Genomic DNA, 25,079 nt, shown 5'->3' on the forward strand with positions numbered 1-25,079 from the left:
AGCCCCTCTATGGACATGATCATATCTGGAGATTTTTTCAGAAAAGCACCTAAAGAGTTGGTGATACTGAAAAATACATCCACCGTTTTGATATGTTAAACGAAACCCAAGTTTTCAACCCTAGGTTAACACTGAGGTAATTGGGTTGAAAACAAAACGACTAATATGAACAAATTTATATTAGATTTGGTCTGATTTCGCCTGTTTAGTTATACCAAATATTGTCAGTTCATGTTTAACTAATCCAACTAAGTTAACTTTTAGAAGGGAAGATGAAGAGCCATGCATTTGAATACAATCAGTGCTGCAAAGCAGCTAAGAGGTACAGACTGAAGAAAAACCTATAGCAGAGGGATGAACAAAAGGAAGGAAGTGGTGAGAGTCCATGATACAACGCTTGCAGTTCTCCTCTTCTTCCAATGCGAGTTAGCTCCATTAGTAGTCGTCTGCGTGGTTTCGGAGCCAAACAAATTGGGATTGCCAGAAACGCTGCAGTTGTGCATGAACAATGAGACAAGTTAGTAAACCGAAATATATTCATTGAGTAATTGGTCTAACTTTTGGTGGTAATATTGAGAAAGAAACTCCATGCTTCTGGTTCAATGCTCACTCTAAAACAAGATAAATATATTTTGCAAGTTTGGAACTGGAATTCAAATTTTAAACGAGGAGAAAGTCTATAAATTTTATGTCCATGATGACCCTTAGCTAGGTGGCTAATAGTTATCGGATTCTGCTGTGAAGCTTTTTTGATATTTAAAAAAATCAATGGGTGAAGATACATAAAATTTTCTTGGGTCCAAAAACATATTTTGTTTTTGTTGAAAAGGTAAAAGTGAAGAGTTAATTTTGCAGGTTGAAGCGTTGCAAAACACATCTATGGCAATTTGATGAGAGATCGAAACCACTCCCTTTTAGCTTGCCGCCTTTCTTTTTGCCTTAGAGTTCAAAGCTTTTCGGGACCTAGGTGTAATGCATAACACCCATGAACTGAGTGTAGCACATTTAACAGTTCAGTTGAACTGACAACCAGGCTTTTACACATCTATGTCAGCTAAAATAATGTAGTTGACAAAATCCAAATTATATTGTATGTATATGTACATAATTGCAGGCTTGCAGGTATGTGGTAGCTCACTCGAAATTTAAGTTTGGTCTATTCAATGAGGGTGGAATGATTCCACTGAAGTCATTGTTCGCCAAGTTCCTGCAACAAATTAAACGATTAACATTTGTCATCAGAATAAACAGTAGGTATTGGTCACAGAAGCTCTGTATTTCTCTCATCCCTTTCTTCCTTTTCTGAAACGAAAGGAAGAAGAAACTCTTCCGTTGTAGATTCCATTTTCCAGCAACCAATGTTGCTATCGTCTCTACTCAAAATCTTTGAGCAAAATTTCTTTCTCTCCAGCACACACACACACAATGCACTTACAATTCTTTCAAGTGTGGAAATTCGCCTAAAAAATCTGGAATTGGTCCGGTCAAGCTATTGTTGTGCAAATCACTGCAGAAACAGTTAGTGAATATGTAAGAGAAGTAAATTTAAAGGGCAATGCCCGTAAACTTCAAAGTTCTTGAAAACTGAAAAGAAGAAAAGACATTGAGAGGGGTGGAGTCAAGAATTTATCATGGGGTTTGAATTATGGTTTCAACGATCTAAAAATCATGGTTGGCTCCAGCCCTGGACACGGATCTTTATGACTCAAAGTGGGCAATAGAATAACTTACATGGCCTCAAGTGAGGTTAAGGCACTGAAGTCGGGAAGTGTTCCAGTTAGTTCCATTCCTTGCATATACCTGCAGTGGCAACCCGTGAGCATGAGAGAGAATTTCCCACTTCAATTAAAAGACAGAAAGCTTCAAGTTCTCCATATTGATCCTCAAAAACTGTGTTCATATTTAAGGTGAGACCGACTTTTAATGGATAGACAGAAACTAATCAAATCCAGTAAACAATAGAATCTTGCCTCAGTTTGAAGAATGATGTCACACAATACAAAAAGTTGGAGATGATTATGAAAACAAGTTGTCCAAACGCGTCAACAAGCTCGTAGTATTGTTACTACCACCACTAGATACTACAAAGCTAGCGGCGTACTTTAGTGCATTTCACGTTAACATAAGTATCAATATAAAGAACATATTTTATTTTTCTCGTATAATGTCATGACTTGGCCTGCTTCTACACAGGATACACAATGTCCAAGCTCTTGATTTGATGGATCCCAACCTGTCTCTTGACAACTTTCATTCCTCTCTCAAAAAGATAAAAAATCAGGACAATCATGGTTAGCTCCTTTAAAAGTCACTCAAAATTCCTTTCAATTAAACTTTCATATTTCAATACCCATTCAGGCACATGCGTTTCCACTTAGATTATCTTAAATCCGAGTGTTGAAAAGGTTCTCATATCAATTGTCATGATTTAACCCACTTTGACACAAGGTTAAAGGTTTTGATCCGATAAATCCTGACCTGCCGCTTGGTAGCTTGGGTTCCCCCTTCAAAAAAGATTAAGAGCCACGACAAATCTATTACTTAATTGACTTCTTTATACGTCTCAAAAAGTTTTTTTCAATTTTCTACAAGACTAAACTTTCACATATAAAGAAAAAAAATTGTGAAAATTCAAAAATCAAAAGTTCAAAATTTGACAGCTTAATAAAATCCTATCTAAAATTGAAAAAAAATCCTGTCTGTCAATTTTTATTGGTCATGAAAGGTTGCATTTTTCTAATTACTTACTGTAGCGAAACGAACAATTGACATCTAATTATTCATTAAGGTACCATAAGAAGAGAAACAGTAAGCGGTCTACATTAGTCTTTTACTAATTAGAGTATCTTATTTCAAACATGGTCGGCCGAAAAAATGAATCTCTCGGTTCAAAAACGGTCGCTCGAAAGATGAATGTCTCCAAATGTAACAGGAGAAGGTTTCTCTGGCAACGGAAGATGGTGGCTATGTGAAAAAACACGGAAACCTTTAGACTTTGCTGTTCAGGAAATCAGAAAAAGCTTACAGTGCAGTAACTCGAGGCGGTTGGCTGTCACTGCAATTGATCCATTCCCAGTTATATCCCAATGGAAGGCAAGGATCCCCACTCCATGCCTGCAGTTGCCCGTAGGAGCTCTGTATCAGCTTCAACGCAGTTACTGAACCCAGACCAGAAGATCTGTTAGAGAGAGCGAGAGAAAGATAAAGGCACATTCTGAACTACGGAAGTGAGAGATATCATCAGATTCTCTCTCTCTCTCTCTCTCTCTATATATATATATATATATATATATATATTAAAATCAGTCATATATATTTTAAAATCAGTCATTAAAAATCTTTACCTATGAAAATACACTAGGTATTAGCAACAGTTTGAGATGCTTTTAGTGACAGTTTTAAGGTGCTTTTAAATGCATTTCTAATATTTAGCCATCAGACAACATTAACAGCCTGCTGATTTCAAATTTTTGTGTATGTTACACACACACTGTTATGTGCATGCATGAAAACACCCATAACTTACCATCGGCTGCAGATGTTCCATTGACTAGTGCATCACTGAATTTGAAGAGCTCCATTGCATTCACAATAGGAGGAAGTGTGGAGTTTTGAGTAGGGACCAAAGCGAGGTTGGAGGTTGGAGAGAAGCTGCAGTTTGGACAAGTGAACTCATGAAAGGACCCATACGGAGGGACGATGGTTCCGGAGATGCTTCCCTTGTCCAAGTACACAAAAAATGAGCGGTTGCTGTTGCTCTGAGTGACCTCAGAGTAGTAGAGGTTCAAGTAATAGGGAAGAGTTTCCGGGGTGGAGGCATCAAGGAAGCTGGTCAACGGGAGCTGCGAGTTGCCGGAATTGCTTGCCGGAGTTATTGCATGGCTGAGCACCGCCGGCGGCGGGTAGTCAGGCACGTTAGTTGCGAAGCTTGTCGCCGTGTTGTTAACTATTTTAGTCATCACTTGGCCGTTCTTGGGGAGAAACGGAAACCACAGGCGGTCGTAGCTGTCATCCGGATACCTGTCAAGCAATGGCGAGATCAGAAAGATATGAAAGCGAATTTAATCACATTTCCCCCGTTTTGCTATTAAAGGGGAACTGTGATCGAGTTGGGTGCACACCCTATGCACGCACAAGTATAAGAAAAGAGATTATAGTGGAACACATCTCAAAATTCTTTGATTCTAGTTAATTAAGTTAGTAAAAGGGATTAAGGACTAAGAAATAGACCAATGAGAAAAAGCGAAAGATTCTTTCATACGTGAGTTCTTCTCATTATTTCTTTGTTTAGTAGCTAAATTCTTTATGGACTATAAAGGTAGATATAATGTTTATCTTAGTCTTTTCTAACTTTTTCACAGCCTTCATTCTATCTTTTTAAATTGTTTTTTTTAATTGTAAACAAAGATATTTTGATCATCGCACACCTCTATGCATAATTTTTAGTGCATAAGAATGTACATATAAGATCTAATTGGGTTAGTTAATCCATCTTGAGAGGAGATAGAACTAAGAGGCGGAAGCGTAAAAACCGGTACACTCGTCAAGTGTTGCATAATGCTGTTTATAGTTTAATGGAATTAACACCCACAAAAAATTACTACAAGTAAACTTTTACTAGTCAGCTAATCCAACCACGTATGCTCCGATCCTCAAACCTAATTAATCCCTTTTAAGAAAAAAGAAAAAAAAAAGAAAGAATAAATAGTAAGAAGCGTAGCAAAATTACTTTTTTCAATGAAAACGAAAACACTCTTGGAGGGGACATGAGATACGTGTGTTGGACCGACTGTGCTGAGATACTTTTATCCATGTTTGATTGAACAACAAACGGAAGCATGATTCTTGTGGAACACACCTAACGTTTAAAAGAATTAAAACAAAGACAAGTTATCTAAGACAGGTTTCACCAGCACTCGCGTGTGACACACAGGATTCTTCAAAGGACGAAAAAACACCATGATTCTGATGAGCAGAAACAAAAGGAGGAATTCGGCTCACCTTACAAGAGAAGGCGCTCCAAAGGCGAGTCTGTTGAACACCAAAAGAGCATAATTCGGGTCCATCTGTGCGTACATATTGCGTTGCAGAAGCCTTACCTCCAAAGAAGACATGAAGGGGACGCCGTTCCCGCCCTTCGTCCGAGCCACACACACGCTGACGTTCTCCACCCTGGTCACATACATCATCTCCGCCTTGAAGAAACCGCTGTCGTCGATCACTACCTCCGTCCAGCGGTTTCCGTCGAACTGGAGATCGAAGGTTGGCGGCGACTCCAGGCCGTCGTAGTTGCCGTAGTTAAAGATCGCCCGGAGCAGTATCTTGCTGCCCAGGGGTATGCCGGAGACGGTGTAGCAGTTCCTCTTTCCGGTGGGGAAGTAGCGGAGGGTGTTGTAGGGAGGGAGGAATGAGGAGTCGTTCTGGACGGCGGTGCTCTGCCCGGATTGGATGAAGCCGGCGTCGCCGACCCACTTGAGTCCGTTGGCGTCGACCGACGTTTTGTTCGATCCGCAGTCAATGCTTAGGGGCCACACTGACGAATCAGAAGCCAATAACGACATTAAAAATCATGTATACCAATGCTTAATTAGAAGTTTCATTCATATCTTTGAGACGACATTGTTGTTTTTTTAACTGACCTGGGCGTTCATGGCGTACATCTGGACTTAGTTTTCAAGGTTAATTTAAAAACACAAGAACATGTATTAATAGAGTTGCTTGACTCTTGACAACCTATTGCCTGAGAAAAAAGAGAGAAAGTTACATGGTAAAAGAGACAAGGATATTTTGGTAATTTATCAAAAATGTTTGTGATAGTTTTTTTTATTTTTAATTTTATCTTTACAAAAAGTTTTTTTAATATAAACTAAGATATTTTAATCAATAACCATACTGATAGAAAAATTCATGTACAGTATGACGCATATAACGAGGTTAAAAAAAACAAAAAAGTTTTGTAATGCAACCCACCTCCTTGAAAAATAAACAAGCAATGTTCCTAGAAACCGAACTAATGACATGCATTGTCATGTACCTCTAACTCAACGAACTACATTATAGCCTTAGGGACGAAGGTATTATAACATTAATTGATAATATTTGAGAAAAAGAATTGTTGTCTCGTCCTTTAGCATGAAGAGAAAAGCTTGGTTTATGTTCATATATTTTAGAAGGCGTTTGAATTCACCTACCACAAGACGACTAGTTTCTGTCATCTCCGAGAACGAAAGAAACAAATGCGGCCGTGATAAGAGATGCGTATTGTTTAATGTAACGTGAGAAATCAAGAGGCTGCAATCTGCATTGAAAATAAGGAGCAGAAGTCGAGAAACTTACCATTTGCTGATGCTGAAGCCATGAAACAAGCAAGAATTACGGATAAGAGCACGACAGGGACCGCCATTGTTATTGGAAGAAGAAAGACGAGGAGGAGGCCGAGACAAAGAAGAATTGCTCATGGCAGGTCGATCGTCACATTTGTAGCATTTAGTTCTCTAGTTACGTGTCAGCACGAACTCGGTGGCCCTTGATGAAGCATTTGATTTATTGGTAAAAATAATAAGAAAAGGTGACGGAGTGGTGACATATACATGGTTGTCACTAATAAATTCTAATTCGAGTAGGCGAGTACCCAACTTCAAATCTCATTTTAGGCTTATTCAAGCAGCCCCATAACTTATTTATAATCTTATTTTATTAAATAAAAATACATTATATGTATATATATATAAAATCTTATCAAGTTAAAGTCTTAAATTATTGCTGCTTTGGTTTTAGTCAATAACATTCATGTTTTTTTTTTTTTCTAATTTCTGTTTTTTTTTTAATAGCTTCAACCCGTTATCTACTGAATCTAGTCTGCTGGATCTACAGCTGTGTACTTAAAGACAAGCCATCTTATTGGCTCCCCACGTTCATTCATTTAATCAAACGGTAGAAACGGGAGTTTTTCTTTAAATTTTTAATAAAAGGACGCCGTCACCTTGAGTTTGGAGCACAAGGATGGGTACTTCCTTTACTGGGAATGGCAAAAAGAGTGCTTTTATTACAAGATCTCGGTCAATGAGAGGAGCATTGTACGTTTACAACACAATGTTTCGGGAATATATAATCTTAATAAAATGTAATGTACAATAATTAATAGATTTGAAAGCGGTACTTGTAATCACAATACATTTTCTTAAACAAGAACGTGATGTTTTTTCACATATGTGTTTGAATGATTATCAAACCCACACTTAAAAATCCGTAACCAACAAAATACATTTTATTTTTGGTCCATATCACAAAAAGATTTGCCGTCTCTTCGGCATCTGATGGAATGCATTCTCCAGCATTTTTGAATAGGGGTGGGCATCGTGCCGACACTCATTTTGGCTGACCGGACCCGACCTCATTCAGCTCCGGCCTGGCCTGGGCTGGGTTTTAGTTTTAAAAAATTTAATATATTATATATATATATATATATATATGTATAGATATATATATATATATAAAATAACAAAAAAATAAAAAAAATTATCGAGCCCAGGCCCTCGCCAAGGGCCTGAAAGCCCGACAGCCCCTGGCCCAATGCCCACCCTTAATTTGATAACGCAGGAATAACAACATAACCAGAATTTTTTTTACTAAAAAGCACTAGTGATGAATTTTTAATTTTTAAGGGCATCCACATATAAATGAAAAAAATTGCTTTGAGGTGTCAATATAAAAGTAAGTTCTTTTTATGGGATCTGTGTGAGCAATTGCCCACACTGCCACACCTGCATCTGCCCCATTTTGTGTGAAGCATGTGTCCCACCCATATGTCCTGAGTCAAACGCACTCGGCCACTCCCAGGGCTGCGTTTGTTTTTCCTGTTTCTGACATGCCAGGAACCGGATACCTTGTTCCTGGCGTCCTGCATAACAGAATCAAATGGGTTCTGGGTATCTTCATGAAACTATTAACTTAGAATAGGACCAATCTTCACTTCTTGTGAATGAAGAAGTCCCACAGGAGCCCTGTTTCTTCTCTTATTCTTGCAAATGTTCACAGCAGAAAAATAATGCAAAAGAGAAGGAAAGCAAAAGAATGCACAATGCCGTTCTCTGTTTCCTGCACACGAGTATTTAACAGAAGTAACAAAACTGCACACACGAGTAATATAGAAAGTAGAAGACGTCCATTCTTTTCCACATACTAGAACATTTGGATACAAGGCCTTTATATAGACAACAACCATAGAGAAAAAAAAACAAAATAAAAGCAATAAACTGATTGTGGTCCACTGTGGTCACCATTTACAGCCATGAAGGGAGTGAGGGATGACTGATTCGATTCTTCACAATCTAAAACTGAAGATTAAAGAGGAACATGATAATGCGCATGGTTCATAAATGTGGAGATAATGGGAAGGCAACAAAGATACAAATTTTATTGCAGAAAAAGGCACCTAACAGAGTTGTAAGAAACCAGAAGCACAAACAGGACAGGAGTATATGTCATTCAGAGAAAGATGAGCATGAGGAAGAAAGTGAGCACAGTCCACGCTAAAACACTTGTACTGCTCCTTTTCCAATATAGGTTACCCCCTGAATTCTGGTCCGTGTGGTTCCTAGTCCCATTGCTTGATTTCTCAGAGACATCTAAATATGCGTTGCCAGAAATGCTGCCATGAGTACAAGCAATAAGGTTAAGTTAATGAGTAGAAGTGAACGTAAAGAGTAATTTGGAAGATTAGATTGACAATAGTAACTTGACAAAGTTTTATGAGTTTTAACGGCAAAGTTGCAAAGAACAAATATCCCAAAGCCAGTGATTTTCTTGTCAAAACTGACCAGGTAGCCCCATGGGTGGCCCCTCTTGGGGTCAATAAACCACAAGGTTAGAACACTTAGAGTGAAAATAATTCAGAATTTCATGTTGCATCCTGTCAGATCACCTCGTGCTTTATACAACATGCATCAGGGAATACATGCCTTGAGTGTAAGGCTAGCTGGTCATTGAATTAAGTGTCTCCTGGCTTGAATTGATTCAGTTAGTACTATACTAATCCGAACTTGGTTCAACAAGTAACTGAGCTAGTATGAGCCAACTCAGGTAAACTGGTTAACGGAGCATAAACTGGTAGTGTTTGTTCAAATTTAGCTGGAATAGGATCATTAGACAAATGAGTTATGTCAGTTCATGGGCAAAAAAAATCATCCCAAAATTTCAAGATTACTTTGAACTTTTCCAATCTCATGACCATTGAATGGAACACACCACAAGCTCCAGCACTCAAGCTTGGCTTGTTATATGAATTAAACAGTTCATGAAACAAGCTCAAACAAGCTATGTTCATTGTCAAATGAATTGGAATAATCTCATGATGAATGTGAGTTGAGTTCTAAAACTAATGAACTGAGGTGAAAACTAACGAACTGAGGTTGAACGTGCCCTGTTTAGCTTATTTGGCTCATTTTACTGCTCTACCTGACAAGCTTGTCAATGTACTGATGACAATATATTCACAAGGGAAATGAGCATGTCATAACAATGTTCATTGTTCACATTACTAAGTCAAAAAACTGATTGATGTAATGCAAACTCCCTGAGAATGTGCCTATCACTCACTTTAGCTTCAAAGAGGGCCTACGTAGTGAAGGTGGTGTGATTCCACTGAAGTTGTTATCTGCCAGGTTCCTGCAACAAACACAATTTATCCTTAAGAAGAAACAGGAGTCATAAGTTGAAGACTGCATCATGAACCTCTATTCAGTTGTATTTGCCAGCAAATATTGACATTCCCAGTCACTTGTGCAATACACACACACACACACACACACACACACAGAGAGAGAGAGAGAGAGAGAGAGACATGTCACGCTCTATCTGCATAGCAGAATATTTTTTCTAATAAATACGACTATGGATCCTCTGAGGATTCAAGCACTTAATGGGGCATGCTACTTAAAATGTAAGTCCCATATGGTGGATCCTGCTCACCATGCTTACCAGGAAATGTTATGGAAAAACTTAGGGTGCAGACTGCAGAGTGACAATGTCAAAATTTGTGCTAAGATCTTACCTTCATAACCTTGCACTATTCCCTGGTTTCATACATGCTCGTTGAATACTCATTTGAAGTAAAACAAAAAAAAGCTTTCAGATATCAGAAAAGGCTTTTTCAAATAAACTGCTCCGAGTCTGATTTGTGGACAGAGCACATGTTCCAAACACAGTGAGTTCTGTTCCAGGCATTCCATTATCGAAGATTAAACCGCTAACTCACATGACAATTGTTTTTGTATACACTTTTATTTGTTTTTGATATCCATCCATCTATATACATATATATGTATATATATATATATATATATATATATATATGTATGGGCACCCACACAAACAATATTCTGGTATTATACTGTTATGAAAAATTCTGTCTGCATAGTCCAGTAATTAAGGGTGTTTAAAGAATAACAAAGCAGCAGGTTGTATTTATACAAAGTGATCTATTTAACTATAACTTGAAAATTACTGTCAAAATTGAAATAATACAATAAAATTTTGATGCCAATACAACACAAAAAATTCTTGATCTTGTTTAAAGCACACCTAACATTCGGCACCATCAATAAATAAATACTTCAATCAATTTATCCTTTGGCCTCCAAGGTCATACGCTAGATGCACGAGTGATCTTAAAAACGAGAAGGATTCACTTACAACTCCGTCAATGAAGAAAACTTGCCAAAGAAGTCAGGAATTGGTCCGCTTAGGCTGTTGTTGTGCAAATCACTGCCAAACAAACCATATCTCTATCAGGAAAAATATAGACGAACAATCACCAGTTTAGATGATGCCAAAACCATGATAAAACCTGAACTAAGGACACAAACAAGTCACACAGAATTTGTTCCGGTGACAGGGTGTCAAACATGGTTTTACGGCACTGAAATTAATGGCACCAAGATGATCAATATAAAAAATCAGATGTCAACTCACATTTTCTGAAGAGCACTTAAGGCACTGAAGTTAAAGGGGCTGCCATTCAGTCCCAATCCTGACAGGTACCTGCAATCAAAGCCAGTATTGTCTTCAATTTAGCAATTCTCACATAATAAGTCTGAGATCATCTGCTGTGGAGAGCCCATGATGTTAAAGAGCTATTGAAGTATGAAAAGTTGCTGCTCATATTTAAGTTTCAGCATAAAAGGTGTGCCCAAATATAAACATCTTCAATACACTCTTCACACACACACACACACACACACACACACACACATATATATATATATATATATATATATATATATATATATATATATATATATATATATATATATATATATATAAAACAGGGTACCCTGTACTACATACAATGCAGTAATTCGAGGCGGCTGGCTGGTGCTGCAGGTGACCCATTCCCAGTTGAATCCCAATGGAAGGCAAGGATCCCCAGTCCATGGCTGCAGCTGCTCGTAGTGGCTCTGAAGTTGAATCAACGCCGTCACTGAATGCCACCCACATGCAGAAGAAGTGAGTGAGAGAGAGAGAGAGAGAGAGAGAGAGAGAGAGAAAGAGAGAGAGATACCATCAGTGGCATATGTTCCACTGGAAAGTTGCGGGCTGATCTTGTAGAGCTCAAAGCCGTTGATGAGAGGAGGGAGGGCAGAGCCATTCGTCCGAACCAACTGAAGGGTAGAATTCGGGGACATGAAGCAGTTCGTGCAGTTGAATTCAACGGCACGCCCATATGGAGGGACGATGGGCTCAGGCGAGATGATTTTCTTGTCCAAGACAATGTGAAAAGATCGGGTAAGATTCCGTCCGACTTCAGAGAAGTAGAGGGTGAAGTAAAAAGAGGCAGCTGCGGATCCGGTGGGCGTAGGCATTTCAATTAAGGATAGATCAGTTTCATTTGGTGTTACTGCGTGTGCGAAAATGGCTGCAGGGGGGTCGTCGTAGAGGCTTATATTGATGTTGCTCGCGCTGTTGGTTAGGTTGGTGAAGCCTTTGCCGTCGAGAACAGGCAACCAAAGACGGTCAGACGGATTGTCATCTGGATACCTGCCAAAACAAGATTCTTACCTTTTAGATGGTAGCTTCTAATTTTCATGGAACCAATGATTTCTCGCTCCCATTCTTGTTTCATAGTCTTCAGAGTACTCGCTAGTTGGACATGGAGATTAGATGATCAGTTTGTTGATTAAGCCACAAGGTCTCTCTATCTTCTAACCCAAACACACAGAGAAGAAAAACTTTCTAGCTATGTCAGCTAGTCTTAAACAAATTAAACATAGTTGGCAGCTCAGTGAGAAAATTGCAAATCAGGCAAAGTTCGTCATTTTGATATTTTTCACTTTTCTAAAAAACTTCACTGTGTTGGGTGCCATATTTTGGGGCAACAAATGAGTACGTTAGGAGTTGATTACCTAATTCCCCTCTATATTTGCCTTCAAATAAGATTTCATTTCTTTAATTCATAAGTATCTTTTCATAGCCAATTTTGCTGAGAGAGCAGGTGAAAATTGACTCAATTTTATCGAAAATGTAGGACGTTGAATGTGAGCTGAGATTCCGTAGCCATTAATGGGCATTAACGATGTCTGGTGGTAACCAGATCCTTCACTTACCTCACAACATCTGATAACCCAAAGGCCCACCGGCTCATCGTGATCAGAGCAGACGAGGTGAAGTCGTGGTAGATGTACACATGGGGGTCTAGAAGCCTCAACTCCAGAGAAGATATGAAGGGCACGTGCCCAGGCCTCGTCCGAGCAAGACAGATGCTGATATTCTCCCCCTTGGTCGCGTATATCGTCTCTGCAAATATTACGGCGCGCAGTTTAGTTTCCACAGATACCCAGTGGTTGCCGTCGAACTGAAGGTCGAACGCCGGCGGCGATGACAATCCGTCGTAGTTTCCGTAGTAAAACGTTGCCCGCACGAGTACTTTGCTGCCCTTGGGCACGCCGGAAATGGAGTAGCAATTCTTCTTGCCTGCCGGGAAGTAGCGGAGGGCCGCCATGGGCGGATTCAACGGCACGGTGGCGGTGCCGGTTGTCCCGGTGCGAACGTAAGCGCCGTCGTTCACCCATGTGATGTTGTTGTTGTCCGTGTAGGATTTGGAGCTTGATCCGCAGTCGATGCTTAGGAAGACTGAGAATGCAAATGCACAGACTGGCTTTAAAGACAGAGCAGTGACGATGACCATGGACTATCAAGTGAAGATCAGAAATTCAATCGCTCTGGCCGATTCACTGAAACTCCAGATTCTGAATCCGCAAAAATAATTACTTTTTCAAAAATTAAAGAAAAATATATAAAAAAAATTAAGAAAATATTTAAGCTTATTTCTTACAATTGTCATGTAATTTGCTGCCACTGATTCGTTGACAAGAAAATAACAGTCATCACTCACAGAAAGAAGAGAAGAACAAAAAGAGAACTTTCTACAAGAGCACTTCTTTTTAGTAAACAAGAAAGATACCGCAAAAAAAGACAGTTCAGTTGTGTGCCAAGGGGGCCTAGGCATGCAAAAAGGATGTGGGGTAAGAACACGACTGAAACTTACAAGTAGCAGAAGCAGAGGTAATGAAGCAAGCAAATAAAAGTCCAATCACAGAAGAAGCGGCCATGGTTTGAAGAAGGAGAAGACTAAGAAGAAGACGACGATGATGATGAAGCGGTTTATAGCATTCTCACTCTTATTCATATCTTCTTGCTTAACACACATTCCAATGAGATCGATATATAGGAGGGGGCTGATATGTCTGTACAAGTGGGAATTTTATACCAGGTAAAACACGTTCAATTTTTTAAGGGATAATAAAAGTTGTGCTTGAAATTTTCTTCTTTCATTCTGCGTGCGGTCTTTAACGGTATGAATGGACTCAAAAGAAGCGGGAAAATGAAAAAAACTTTCAACTTAATTTATCATGCCACTAGAAGTTAAAATTAGAAGTCTTTCATAACAAGTTTTCAAATGAAAAAATGGAGCTAACTTTTGGCGCAGGCAAAAAAATTGCTATATTTTCGGGGAGAAAAAGTTCAACGATACGACTTCCTAAAGTTTTGTAATATTTTACATTCTCGATTAGGGTAGCATTGACGCCTCGGATAAGATCAATGTAATGGTGGAGTTAGAATTTTTTGGCTAAGTCTTATAAAAATTTTCATTTATGAGGGGACACAACATATATAAATAAGTAAATAATTATAAGAAATTTATGTGAAAATATGTAAAAATAAATACAAATTTTGTTGGTGGTGTGAGCAGTCCTAGCTCTGCTACTGGATCAATGCATCTTCAGCTTGATTTGCAACCATTTTCTTATGGTCCATGAGAGTAATGCTAATGCATAGTCCCGCACCCATCTGACCAATTATGTTATGCCCTTTGAAAACAATTTTTTTCATAAAAGACAATGGTAGTGTCATTTCATTCAAATTACTAATGTTTTTTGCTTGGGGATGTTTGATTGCCTTGAATTTTAGGTCTTGAGAACCGTGGATTTAAAATCAAAACCTCCCTTATTCAATCTTCACTTTAACTTTTTCTCAAAAAAACTGACTTAAGATCCTTAGTTTGTTAAACCATGGATTTTACCATCCATTTTTTACTACATCAACAAAAACATGCCACATCAGATCCATGAATTTTAAACACCCATTATAAGTAAAGACAAAGAAGGGTTAAAATGAGCAATATTCGTAAGGAAAAGTGAAGCCCTAGAAACACAAACAAAGATAGACTGTCAATGATCTATATTAGCCTCAGATCTCTAATTTAAGATGATCGAAAATTTGGGTGGGTTTAGTATTGTTCAATCTGCCAACCAATTCTCCCTCTTTCTCAGACCATATACCCACACAAGGGGGGAGAGAGAGGGGGCCCACCTAGGTCATGGCCCCACCCCAACTAATTGAAAAAAAAGTACATTGAAAAAATTTAAAACTTTTAGTTGTGCAATGTCTTTTTTAGATTTGGGTTTAGTTTGCCCTACCTGGATCCGAAGTTGAACCGTTTGGACCGCCCATAAAAAAAAATCCTGTCTCCGCCCCTGTACCCAAAGCTTCCCCATTCAAGTCCGTTATTAGTTTGAATAATGGTGTATAAAAAATGCACATCTCAAACCACCTCGAGTTTAAGTCAACCGTGCCTCATTTTATTCATGTTCCCCAAACCTGTAAGTTTTAGTGGTGACTTGAAATTCTGGCTCGGGTCATTGTTAAAGCTAGAGAAAACGCAAGTTGGACTTTCCTTTTATTAAGAGCAGAGTTGTCAACCTAGTGACTAAATTGCAAATCAAGCAAAGTTGGCATTCTTGATCAGTTCCTTTTTCGTTAAGATTCTAATTTTCAGACTCAGGTATGGGCATGCTCCCGTCCACTTACAAAGTCTTGCAATCAAGAGAGAAATAATTTTAGTATACACGGCAAAGTTCGATCAGAGAGCTATTCAGTGGTTGCATTCTTTGGAGTGAACAAGAGATTAATAACCCACTGCACATAAAAGAAGTCTGCAGACTTCCTATAAATTTTCCTACCTTAGAGGTCATGAGCTGTGTAGTGTAAGTGCAACTCTCTCGTCACCTCCACAAAATACACTTCAGTCGAACGAGGAGGATCCCGTGTAGTGCACGTAAACTATACACGCAAAAGGCGTATATGCACCTTGCAATTCCAAAAGGTGAAATTTGCAACTTCAACCTTCAACAAAATTTAAGGTCCACTCCTGAATCAAATTGTTTATATATGAGTGCCTTTGATTGTTATAAAATTTAATTTATATATTCCATCGCATGGAAAGACGCACCTGGTTATATGCCTCATATTAATGCACAAATTTTTGTGTTGAGTATGGTTAATGATTAAAATACTTTTAATTTATATTGAAAAAAAACTTTTTGTAAAAACAAAAATGAAAAAGAAAAAAATGAAACTATTAGGGAAGACATTTTTTAACAAATTACTAAAATATCCTTCCTTCCTTCACTGCATAGAGTGCACCATGAAATCCTTTTCATCCTAAGCGGCTGCGTTGAAATCCTTTACGTATTTAAAAATCCATGGAAGAGTGGTGTATAAGTATTTACGAAGTCTGAACTATACTTATGGATCAAGTTGGCGATTGGTTCAGCAATATTGAAGTCCAAAACTTCAAAGAGAAGCATCCACGTAATTGCATTGCTAAGGCAAATGAAGTCCTGTACTATACACGTTCAGCAGTATGTGATCACCAGACTTGTGAAGGTGCTTTATTATACAGAACAGTGAGCACCAAAGTGACAGACGCATACTACGGGACCATGGGTCTGCTCTGTCAATGCTACTAAGGGGCGCAATGAGTCCGATCTAATTTAAGCTCGAATTAGAACTTGCCTCTATAAAATTGACTCAAGCTGAACTTGTTGAGTCGAGCTTGAGTTAAAACTTAAATTAAAAACGAGTTGCGTTCGAGTTACATGAGCTCAATTTAAATTAAAAACGAGTTGAGTTCGAGTTACATGAGCTCAATTTGTTTAAACTTGGCTCCATTCTTGTCTTCCTTATTTGTTATCTTTCAGGGGTATGTTCTTACTTTTTCATGAATTTTAACATGTTTTATTTTTATTTTAAAAATATATGAATAAAGTGACATGAGCTTCGAGTGAAGCCCAACCTTCAACTCTATTTTGCCCCATAAAACTCCACTCGAACTCCAGCGAAAAAATATGCGACTCAAGCCAAGCTCAAGCTTGCCTCGTAAAACTCAACTCAAACTTGAACTGAACAATATATGACTCGACTCCAACTCATTCACTGGTTACATAGACTCTCAGGAGACTTTGAGTTGGCCTAGAGGAGCACCGTGTCATGCAGCACGGGGGTGCAACTCTTCGAGCGACCGTTTTCCTTTTTATCATGAAATCAAAAAAATCTCAAACATTAAATCAATCTCGGGATGCTATCTGCCCTCATAGCTGAGGGCTAGTGGGCGGTGACATCGTGCTTTTCATTGCTGTCTTCACAAGGGGCCCCGGGAGACTATTTCTCTAATCAAGGTTACTTACTTTAGTCATTTGCACAACCAAACACCCACTTCCATACCTGCTTCATCGTAAGGCCGGCCCGAGCTCCAATTATATCCAACCTTTGGTTACGGATGGAGATGTATGATCAGAGTCTTTAATACCAGGAGTTGTGTGCATATCTGGTGTACCCAACAAATATGCACCCATCAAACTAATAGACATGGTTATATGGGCTATACTAATACATGGAATTTTATGAGTAGTATGGTTAATGCAAAAATATCTTTAATTTACATTAAAAAAACACAAAAATGAAAATCGAAAGAAGTAAAAAAAACTACAAAAAACGTTTCTTTTAAAAACACAGAAAAATGTCTATGTGCCCTTTTAAGGCATATATAAGTTGCGTGCACGCAACTACTCTTAAGGGTGAGGGTTGTATTTTTAATCTTTCTTTTTCTTTTTTTGTAATATCTTCTTTTATTCCTTTGAAGACCCTCATTTTTTCCTTTATCTATGAATATTTTGGTCATTACACACTATGCATACCTAGCAAAATACCATCCCTCCCTATTGCCCAAAACAACCTACCAAAGGTTATGCCTTAAACAAATGTCAATCAACGGCTATTTGCTGTCAGAGTCTTTTAAAGTGGTTTTGTAAAAAAGATTCAAACCAAAGTCTCGGCTCAGGGGGGTTGGCACTCTTGTTGGGAAGAGAGCTGGTAGGCAGACGTCTGTACCTATTAAATTACTGGAGCATCAACTCTCAGTGTTACGAAAAAGAGAAAGCCTTTGACACTCAAGCTCAGTAGGAATAGCACCTTAAGGCTTCAAAGCAGATTTTGTTTCGTAGGGGGCTGTTTGGTGCTCGTAACAAACGATCTGCCCTAAAGATTAGAGCATGTCTGTGATGAATTTGCCTCAGTCTATGAGATTAGAGCATGTTTGTGATGAATTTGCTCCAATCTATGAGATAGATTCATAAAACAACAACACAACTTTTATTCACAAACGACAAATAGAAGGATAAAAAACTTCAGACTTTCTTTTAAACAGTATAATTGACTGAGCATTAAACTTAATAAAAATGATAAAAAAAGTCCGAAAAGTTGTGGTTTGAATTTGACGAAATGGAAAATACCATGAAAAAAAAAGGTTGCCCCTATCGTATCGGCTTCATTCCTTTGCACGTTGTAATGACGTTGCACGTTGCTTTGTGTGTTGGAGTTTCCCATCCACAGATATGATCTTCATGTTGAGTTATGAAGGCTGAACTGGCCATGAAATTGCCGTCTTCCACTTAAATTTCTTTCTATTCTTATTCTTTTCTCATGCTTTGTTATCATGTTTGTGTATGGTATTTATCTTGATTAAAGGTTGAAGGCCGATCCTCCTGCAGCGATATAACCGAAGCCCTTCCAACAGCATGCTTACTTTTTTACCATAATAGTTCGACAGCTGTCTTAATGAGTAAAAAGTTAAACGTTAGCAAAACAGCCTTTTCACCAGCATGTTCTTCACCATAATGGTTTGCCGGTGCGAGGTCAAGGACCTAGCCATCCCTAAGATGCATGAAAAGATGACTTATATTTAAGCTATTTTCTTTATGTAGTCCTTTCAGTTAGCAATGTACAGCTAGCTCAAAGCAAGATATAACATCTTTGGACAGAAAACAAGACCCTTCAGGGTTGTTGGTAATAGTAATAAACTCTTACTTTATGAATCTGCCCACAGTAAAAGTTTGTTACTGCTGCCAAACTAACCCGTTCAAGATACTTTCAGATTAGGTATTCAGCCCATCAACTTTGTTTTGGGTCTACCTGGGTATGATTATAAAACTCTCAATTCTCTCCACTTTCATCCAACGCATGAACCATGAGATCAGATAACATGTTTATATTGTAGACACAGATCTGTTGGCCATGAGAAGGGAGGGGAGCTTACTGAAGCTGTTAACAGGAGACCTTACAGTGTGATCTTAGCTGAAGAAATGGAGAAAGCACAAATATCGGTGACTAATACATTTCTTCAAGTTCTTGATGACGGTGGATTGACAGAAGGGAAAGGAAGAACAGAGGACTTCGCAGACATTACGACCATCAGGACAGCTTTGCTACCTGGACCTCAATTACTGTTAAATACAAGCACCAAAACCTCCATATTTTTATAAGCTTATGCTAGGAAATCATTTCAAAGTCATTCTAATGATTATAATAAACTGTTTAGAACACGGGTTGTCTCATTCTGGTGGCATGTGGGGGAATTGAGAAACGATTGTCTCTTCCAAGTGGGTGTACCTTCCCCTGCTCAGCGTTCAGATGATCACTGTTATAAAAAGAAAAAAATAAAAAACTTGGAACAGAATGTAACCTTCATGGTCCTTTGGCTCTGGGTAGATAGTATGACGTCTATCTTCCCTATAAGGTCGACGACTGCTTGTCATCGAGAGAGAGAGAGAGAGAGGTAGTTTATTTTCAAGTTCAAGAAGTCTTGGGAACCAAACAGTTAAATCCTGGACAAGTTCAGCCCAAAAGAATTCAACACCCCAAGCATGTCTTGGTATGAACAAGAAATCTTCTTACTATAAAAAGGAACAGTCACTGTTTTTCATTTGAAAATAAACCATTTCACTGCGATGCACCCCTGACATCAAGCCAGTCATCATGCTCGATGAGGTTGAAACTTCAAAACCCATTGACCACAACCTCATTTTTTTGTCCGTGGTGTTGACCAACTCTTTGTGCTATCTGGTTGCTGTAATGCTTGACGCGTAGCTGCTTTGTCCAAACAGTGCTGGAGGAGAAGGCAGGGGAAATGTCATGTTGACATTATTAAGCATGTGAAGGATTAAGGACATTGTTGGTCTTGCTGCTGGATCTTCCTGAACGCATAGCAGGCCAACATGAATGCACCTCAATGCTTCATTTCTTTCGCTTGATGTGGCCAACTTGAAGTTTACCAACTCCAGTGCTCTGTTGTCTCTCCAAAGTTTCCAGCTCTGCAGCAACATGTGTAAGAATCTCAGGTGTTGCACATGAAACTGTCATTTACTGTTTTATTAAGTGGACAATGCAGTGTAGGATTCGACGAAATCATCATGCTTGATAACTGTCTTTCATATAAAAGACGGTATAAGTAGAGGAACTTTTTACAAGTTATGCATAATTGTACTTACCTGGCCAAGAAGGTCTTCGGTAGTATCTGATTGATTGAAAGTAGTTTTCTTCCCACTCAAAATTTCCAAGACAATGATTCCGAAGCTGTAAACGTCTGACTTCTCAGAGATTACACCATATAATGCATACTCTGGTGACATGTACCCACTGCATATTAAAGATATAAAACGAATTTGATGCTTATCAATCAGGTTGATGGCATGAATTCCTTGTCTAAAAAATTTTGCAGAGAAAAGGAAGAGGAAGAGACAGAGAGATACTATGTCCCAGCAATCCTGCTAGTATTACTTTCAGTTTGATCCAACCCAAAAATCCTTGCCATGCCAAAGTCTGCGATCTTGGGACTCATCCTTTCATCCAGTAAGATGTTGCTGGGTTTCAAGTCCCTGTGTATAACCTTAGTTTGAGATTCCTCATGAAGGTAGAGAAGGCCTCTTGCTATTCCCGTGATGATGTTCATGCTTGTCCGCCAATCCAGCAGCTCACGTTTTATTGGATCTGAGGATGCCCATTAAAGATTGAAGCAGCAGAAATCAGCAATGCGGCATAAGCAGAAAAGAGAAGTACAGAGCAATTTTTTTTTTCTTTTTGACGAGTTTGAACTGGAAAACCCAAATATGAACACACTTGAGAACGGAGAAAGAGACCCATGGTGTATTATTTTGATCAGTTCCACAGAAAATTACACACATGAAATTTGAACCATGACTGTCTGATGACAGCTGATCAGATTGGGCCTTTAAAAGAGAATTTTCTAAACCCTCTAAGAAAAGTTGGATTCAATCTTACCAAGAACAGCATTTACAAAGAATTTTGTTTAATAGCTTTTAGCTAGGCATGAGAAAGCAGTATAGAAAGAAAACATTTGTGTTTAATAGCTTTTAGCTAGACGCTTACCAAAGAGAAATTTGTCGAGGCTGCTATTGGGCACATACTCATATATAAGCATCTTTTCTTGCCTTTCCAAACAGCATCCGAGAATCCTAACCAGGTTCCTGTGCTGGAGCTTTGCAGCCAGGAGCACCTCATTCTTGAATTCTGTTGCTCCCTGTCCAGAGTTCGCAGAAAGCCTTTTTACTGCTATTTCCTGTCCGTTTGGCAATTTTCCCTGCCCAGCAACGAACAAAGATGTCATCTCTTCTTTGGCACTAACTTGAAAGCAGCTAAACATGAGAAATCGAAATAAAGAAAAAATATGGTTGTTGTTGATGATGATGTTAATGTTGCTTGGCATTTCAAGAATTTGCCTTGTAAACTGGACCATAGCCGCCCGCACCAAGTTTATTTTCTTCTGAGAAATTGTCTGTAGCAGTTTCTATGATACGGAAGTCGAAAAGCAATGATTCCACGGTTAGAATTACACTCTGACCTGCATAGAATTTGAACAGCATGTTAAAAGTTAAAACACTCTCATCATTTGCTTTGTGAACAGATTCTCTGAATCAACCATTCTCTGTAAGCATATTAAAACAGATCAGGCCATTAGTTTTCAATGAAATCAATCTAGAATTGATTGATCTAAACATGGCCAGAAGCATTCAACACAATATGGTGAAGCCTTTTCAGACCTAGTTTGGTTCCAAGTTGTAAAAGCGCAAGGTGAACTCCACGACAAAGGATCAAGGAACCTTACGAGTCTTGGTGTTATTGTGTTCTAATAAACAGGATACGACCACACCTAGATCTAATCGGTACAGGTATCGGGTACCGGTATTTATACATAGTTTGTGACGGATACCGTAGCATTTTCAAAAAGCTTGGTAACACACACACACACGTATATATATATATATATATATATATAAAACTAATTATTGTTTTTTTATTATTTTTTTGGTATGTTGACTTTTGCTTGTTAGTTGTCTATGGCTTATGAGATATTAATCTTTATGATATAGAAGTTTTATCAATATACAGAAATTATTTAGAAATAAAAAATGCAGAGATATTATAAATCCCTTCATTAATATTGTCTTTATTAGGCTTGGGCATAGGCAGGCCCAATAAAAGTCGGGCTCGGGGCCCGAGCCATAGCTCAGCCATACAGCCCAAGCCATATTGGTTTTACAATGTTCACCACCCATCGTTACCGGAAAAAGGTTCATAAATTAATTCCCTAGAATTGTAGGATTTGAATTTTGGGCTGTAGCACAAAAAATTGAAGACAAACATAATGATCATTCCGAAATGTTGGAACATATAATGGTCAGATTTTCAAAGCCCAATATGCGGCAAGCATGTATATCTTCGGAAAATCACTCAGCTTTGAATTGACTACAATTCTGCTCCGGCATTAATGTGATTAGAACAGTTTTTTTCGCTTTCATATTACTTCTGCATGTTGTCACAATCTACGCATCGTAAGATGTTGAAATGATTCTTTGGGGAAAGCAAAAAAGATCTAACAAATAGAATAGAAAGTCCAAATTCAGCGCAGAGAGACATGCATGGCTTCATTATACCTGTTTGTTGTGGGGGCGTTCTATTCTTCGAGTAGCGTATCATGCAGACAGCGACACTCGCAAGAAATGCGAGGGGAATGCAAATTGAGATTGGGATAACATAGGGCTTCCTCCGTGGGTTTGATTGCTCTGCAGAAAACATGCAAAAAGATATATTGGAGTGAATAACGGACTTGAAAAATTCCATGCAGGACATTTTTTATTAGTTAGCGCCATATATATAGAAAATTGAAATTAGCTAAGTGCCTTTGCGGCCAGATGATTACTTGAGTAAAATTCTTGAAATAATAACAACATTCAATTATAAAGCAGTTTGGGTCCTATAGGAATCAATATTCCCAATGATGAGAATCAAGATTCCTGTAAAGAAATCTACAGATTATACAACAAGTACAAATCAGAATTCTAATCTCGGAATATCTGAGATTGGTTGACAGAGGAATCCCTAATTGCCTCTATCAATTCTTTCTTCTGTTTTGGGTGACAGTAGACCATCAATCTTATGAGACCATCCTCATTTCTGAAGGGGTCTTAGTTTCTGCTTTTCTGAACAGACCTTTAGTACTCCCAGTGGCGGAGCCACGTAAATTTGTTTAGTTTATATTAATGCCTTTATATTAATGCCTATAAAGCATTTACATATTGGTAGTCCATAAAAGTTAGAATTTTGATGCGTCTGTACCTCCCACCAAAAATTTCTCGCTCTGCCACTTGCTGGTTTTTGTCGGTAAAATAGCCATGAGAAAATCGGAAAATCATACTTCAAATGTCAAGAAGAGGCCATTTATATGCCGATAATGGTGGAGCCAAAAAAATTTGCTGGAGGAATACTTCTTTTGGAGTTTCTCTATCCTAAGGTGCACTCACATGAATAACAAAGCAAAAAGTTGAATATGAAAATAAAGAAATATTGAGGGGCAGCCCACACCAGCCCACATGTCTCTGCCACTAATGGCGCAAATAAGGAGAAAACAGACCAAAATGTATCACTTAATTAGTATGATGAAGCAATTTCCTGATAAGAAAAGAAAAACTTGAAGTAAAAAGAAGCTTGTGGAAAAGGAAAAGAGAAACCAACCTGTAGAATTAGAAGAATCTTGAGGTGGACTTCCACCTAAAACATGGAGAAACCAGAAGATAATAGAGAAGAAATAACCAATTAGACTAAGAGATAACAACTAAAAGAATATGACAGAAATGACGAATGGAAAGAGCGGACACGATTAAGGAAAAAGAAGTAAGACTAACTTGGAGACGCAGAAGCACTAGGTGGATTCGATGGCGGACTTGGATTGCTGGGCCTGCGGGAGAAGAAGAAATTAGCAGTGTCGAACCTGACATTGCAACTCCTCTTCAAAACCTGACCACCCTGCGAGCCATTGCAGCACTCTGGTATGTAGCCGACGGCGTCGTCCAAGCAACTCTTGCAATCCTCCAACTGCAAGTCTCTTGTGCACTGCACCAACCCGTATATCTTCTCAAGATCAGACAGAGGAATCACGCCTGTGGCGAACATGTGCATCGATGGATCCGACGTCGCCATGGAAGTGAGATTTTCAAAGAGAAGTCCCAACCGGTTGTTGAACAGAGTTACGTTCGTCACGTTGCGATTCACCCAGTGCCAATTAACGCGAGATCCCATGTCGACGACACCGAAGAAACTGGCATTGGAGTAGCGGAGCTCACAGTACTCGTACCAGATAACGGCGTCCTTGCTGGTGGGGCAGCGCTTTGCTAGTTGAGCAGACGAGTTCGAGACACAAGTCTGGCATTCATCGCTGGTCAGATCGCCTCTGCACAGTGCCAACCCGTATACCCTGTTGGCGGAGTCGCCGGCGATGGTGGTGTTGAAGCCGGTGGGGATGGAATTGGCGGTGAGGGAGGTGATGACGGTGTTTACGTTACGTTGGAAGGTGCTACCGGCCGTGAAGTTGTCGGAGGTGGAGCAGTGATTGGTGATGAGGTCGTTGGTGGCAGCCGAATGAGCGAAAAAAAGCATAAGGAGAGCAAATTTAAGCTTCAATATTCCCATTGCTGCTGTGGTCATTCCCATTGATCTTCAAAAAAGAAGCGTCGTTCGAAGCGATGGCTTCACTGTTTCCGGGAAGACAAGAACGCAGCAGTCGCCATTACTGCGAAGTGTAAGAAAAGTATGGTCATGGAGGCCAGAGGAAGGCGGGCCAATGACCAGCAATTGTAAGCCTTATTTCTACATGCTGCAACTCAGGTTTTGTTTATCTATTGACACAATGGATGATAACAGCGTGATCATGGAGGCCAGACAGGAGACAGTCAGACAGTGACCTGTGACCTACGATATTATAAAGCCTCATCTTTGCGTGCTGCGTCTTAGTTATTTCTCTTTTCTCTTATAATTTAAAAGTAGGCAGTTGGGCCATTATGAAGGGAAGATAAAGGAGCATGACATGATTCCCTATGCCTTATGAAAGGATC

General features: G+C 39.0%; 4 protein-coding genes across 4 annotated transcripts; all 4 read right to left on the reverse strand.

Annotated features, from left to right (window-relative positions):
• Positions 1-1,134: 1,134 nt before the first annotated feature.
• On the reverse strand, positions 1,135-6,403 carry LOC116254391 (probable LRR receptor-like serine/threonine-protein kinase At5g59680). Its single transcript, XM_031629770.1, has 6 exons — positions 6,337-6,403; positions 5,002-5,533; positions 3,527-4,020; positions 3,026-3,158; positions 1,732-1,800; positions 1,135-1,207 (listed from the first exon to the last, which is right to left on the reverse strand). Exons 1-6 carry the CDS (start codon positions 6,401-6,403, stop codon positions 1,135-1,137), a joined length of 1,368 nt encoding a protein of 455 aa, XP_031485630.1.
• A 1,803-nt stretch (positions 6,404-8,206) lies between these two features.
• On the reverse strand, positions 8,207-13,678 carry LOC116254392 (putative leucine-rich repeat receptor-like serine/threonine-protein kinase At2g19230). Its single transcript, XM_031629771.2, has 8 exons — positions 13,544-13,678; positions 12,603-13,128; positions 11,561-12,036; positions 11,347-11,479; positions 10,972-11,040; positions 10,693-10,764; positions 9,598-9,666; positions 8,207-8,650 (listed from the first exon to the last, which is right to left on the reverse strand). The coding sequence occupies exons 1-8, from the start codon at positions 13,605-13,607 to the stop codon at positions 8,488-8,490; spliced, it is 1,572 nt and encodes a 523-aa protein (XP_031485631.1). The 5' UTR covers positions 13,608-13,678; the 3' UTR covers positions 8,207-8,487.
• A 5,913-nt stretch (positions 13,679-19,591) lies between these two features.
• LOC126410088 (cysteine-rich receptor-like protein kinase 10) lies at positions 19,592-21,352 on the reverse strand. The gene is made up of 4 exons (XM_050078013.1): positions 21,061-21,352; positions 20,424-20,661; positions 20,163-20,310; positions 19,592-19,985 (listed from the first exon to the last, which is right to left on the reverse strand). The coding sequence occupies exons 1-4, from the start codon at positions 21,332-21,334 to the stop codon at positions 19,731-19,733; spliced, it is 915 nt and encodes a 304-aa protein (XP_049933970.1). The 5' UTR covers positions 21,335-21,352; the 3' UTR covers positions 19,592-19,730.
• A 46-nt stretch (positions 21,353-21,398) lies between these two features.
• On the reverse strand, positions 21,399-24,690 carry LOC116254393 (cysteine-rich repeat secretory protein 38-like). The gene is made up of 4 exons (XM_031629772.2): positions 23,874-24,690; positions 23,704-23,739; positions 22,626-22,754; positions 21,399-21,532 (listed from the first exon to the last, which is right to left on the reverse strand). Exons 1-4 carry the CDS (start codon positions 24,676-24,678, stop codon positions 21,399-21,401), a joined length of 1,104 nt encoding a protein of 367 aa, XP_031485632.2. The 5' UTR covers positions 24,679-24,690.
• Positions 24,691-25,079: the final 389 nt, after the last annotated feature.

The sequence above is a fragment of the Nymphaea colorata genome, chromosome 5, assembly GCF_008831285.2.
Source record: "Nymphaea colorata isolate Beijing-Zhang1983 chromosome 5, ASM883128v2, whole genome shotgun sequence".
Lineage (NCBI taxonomy): Eukaryota > Viridiplantae > Streptophyta > Magnoliopsida > Nymphaeales > Nymphaeaceae > Nymphaea > Nymphaea colorata.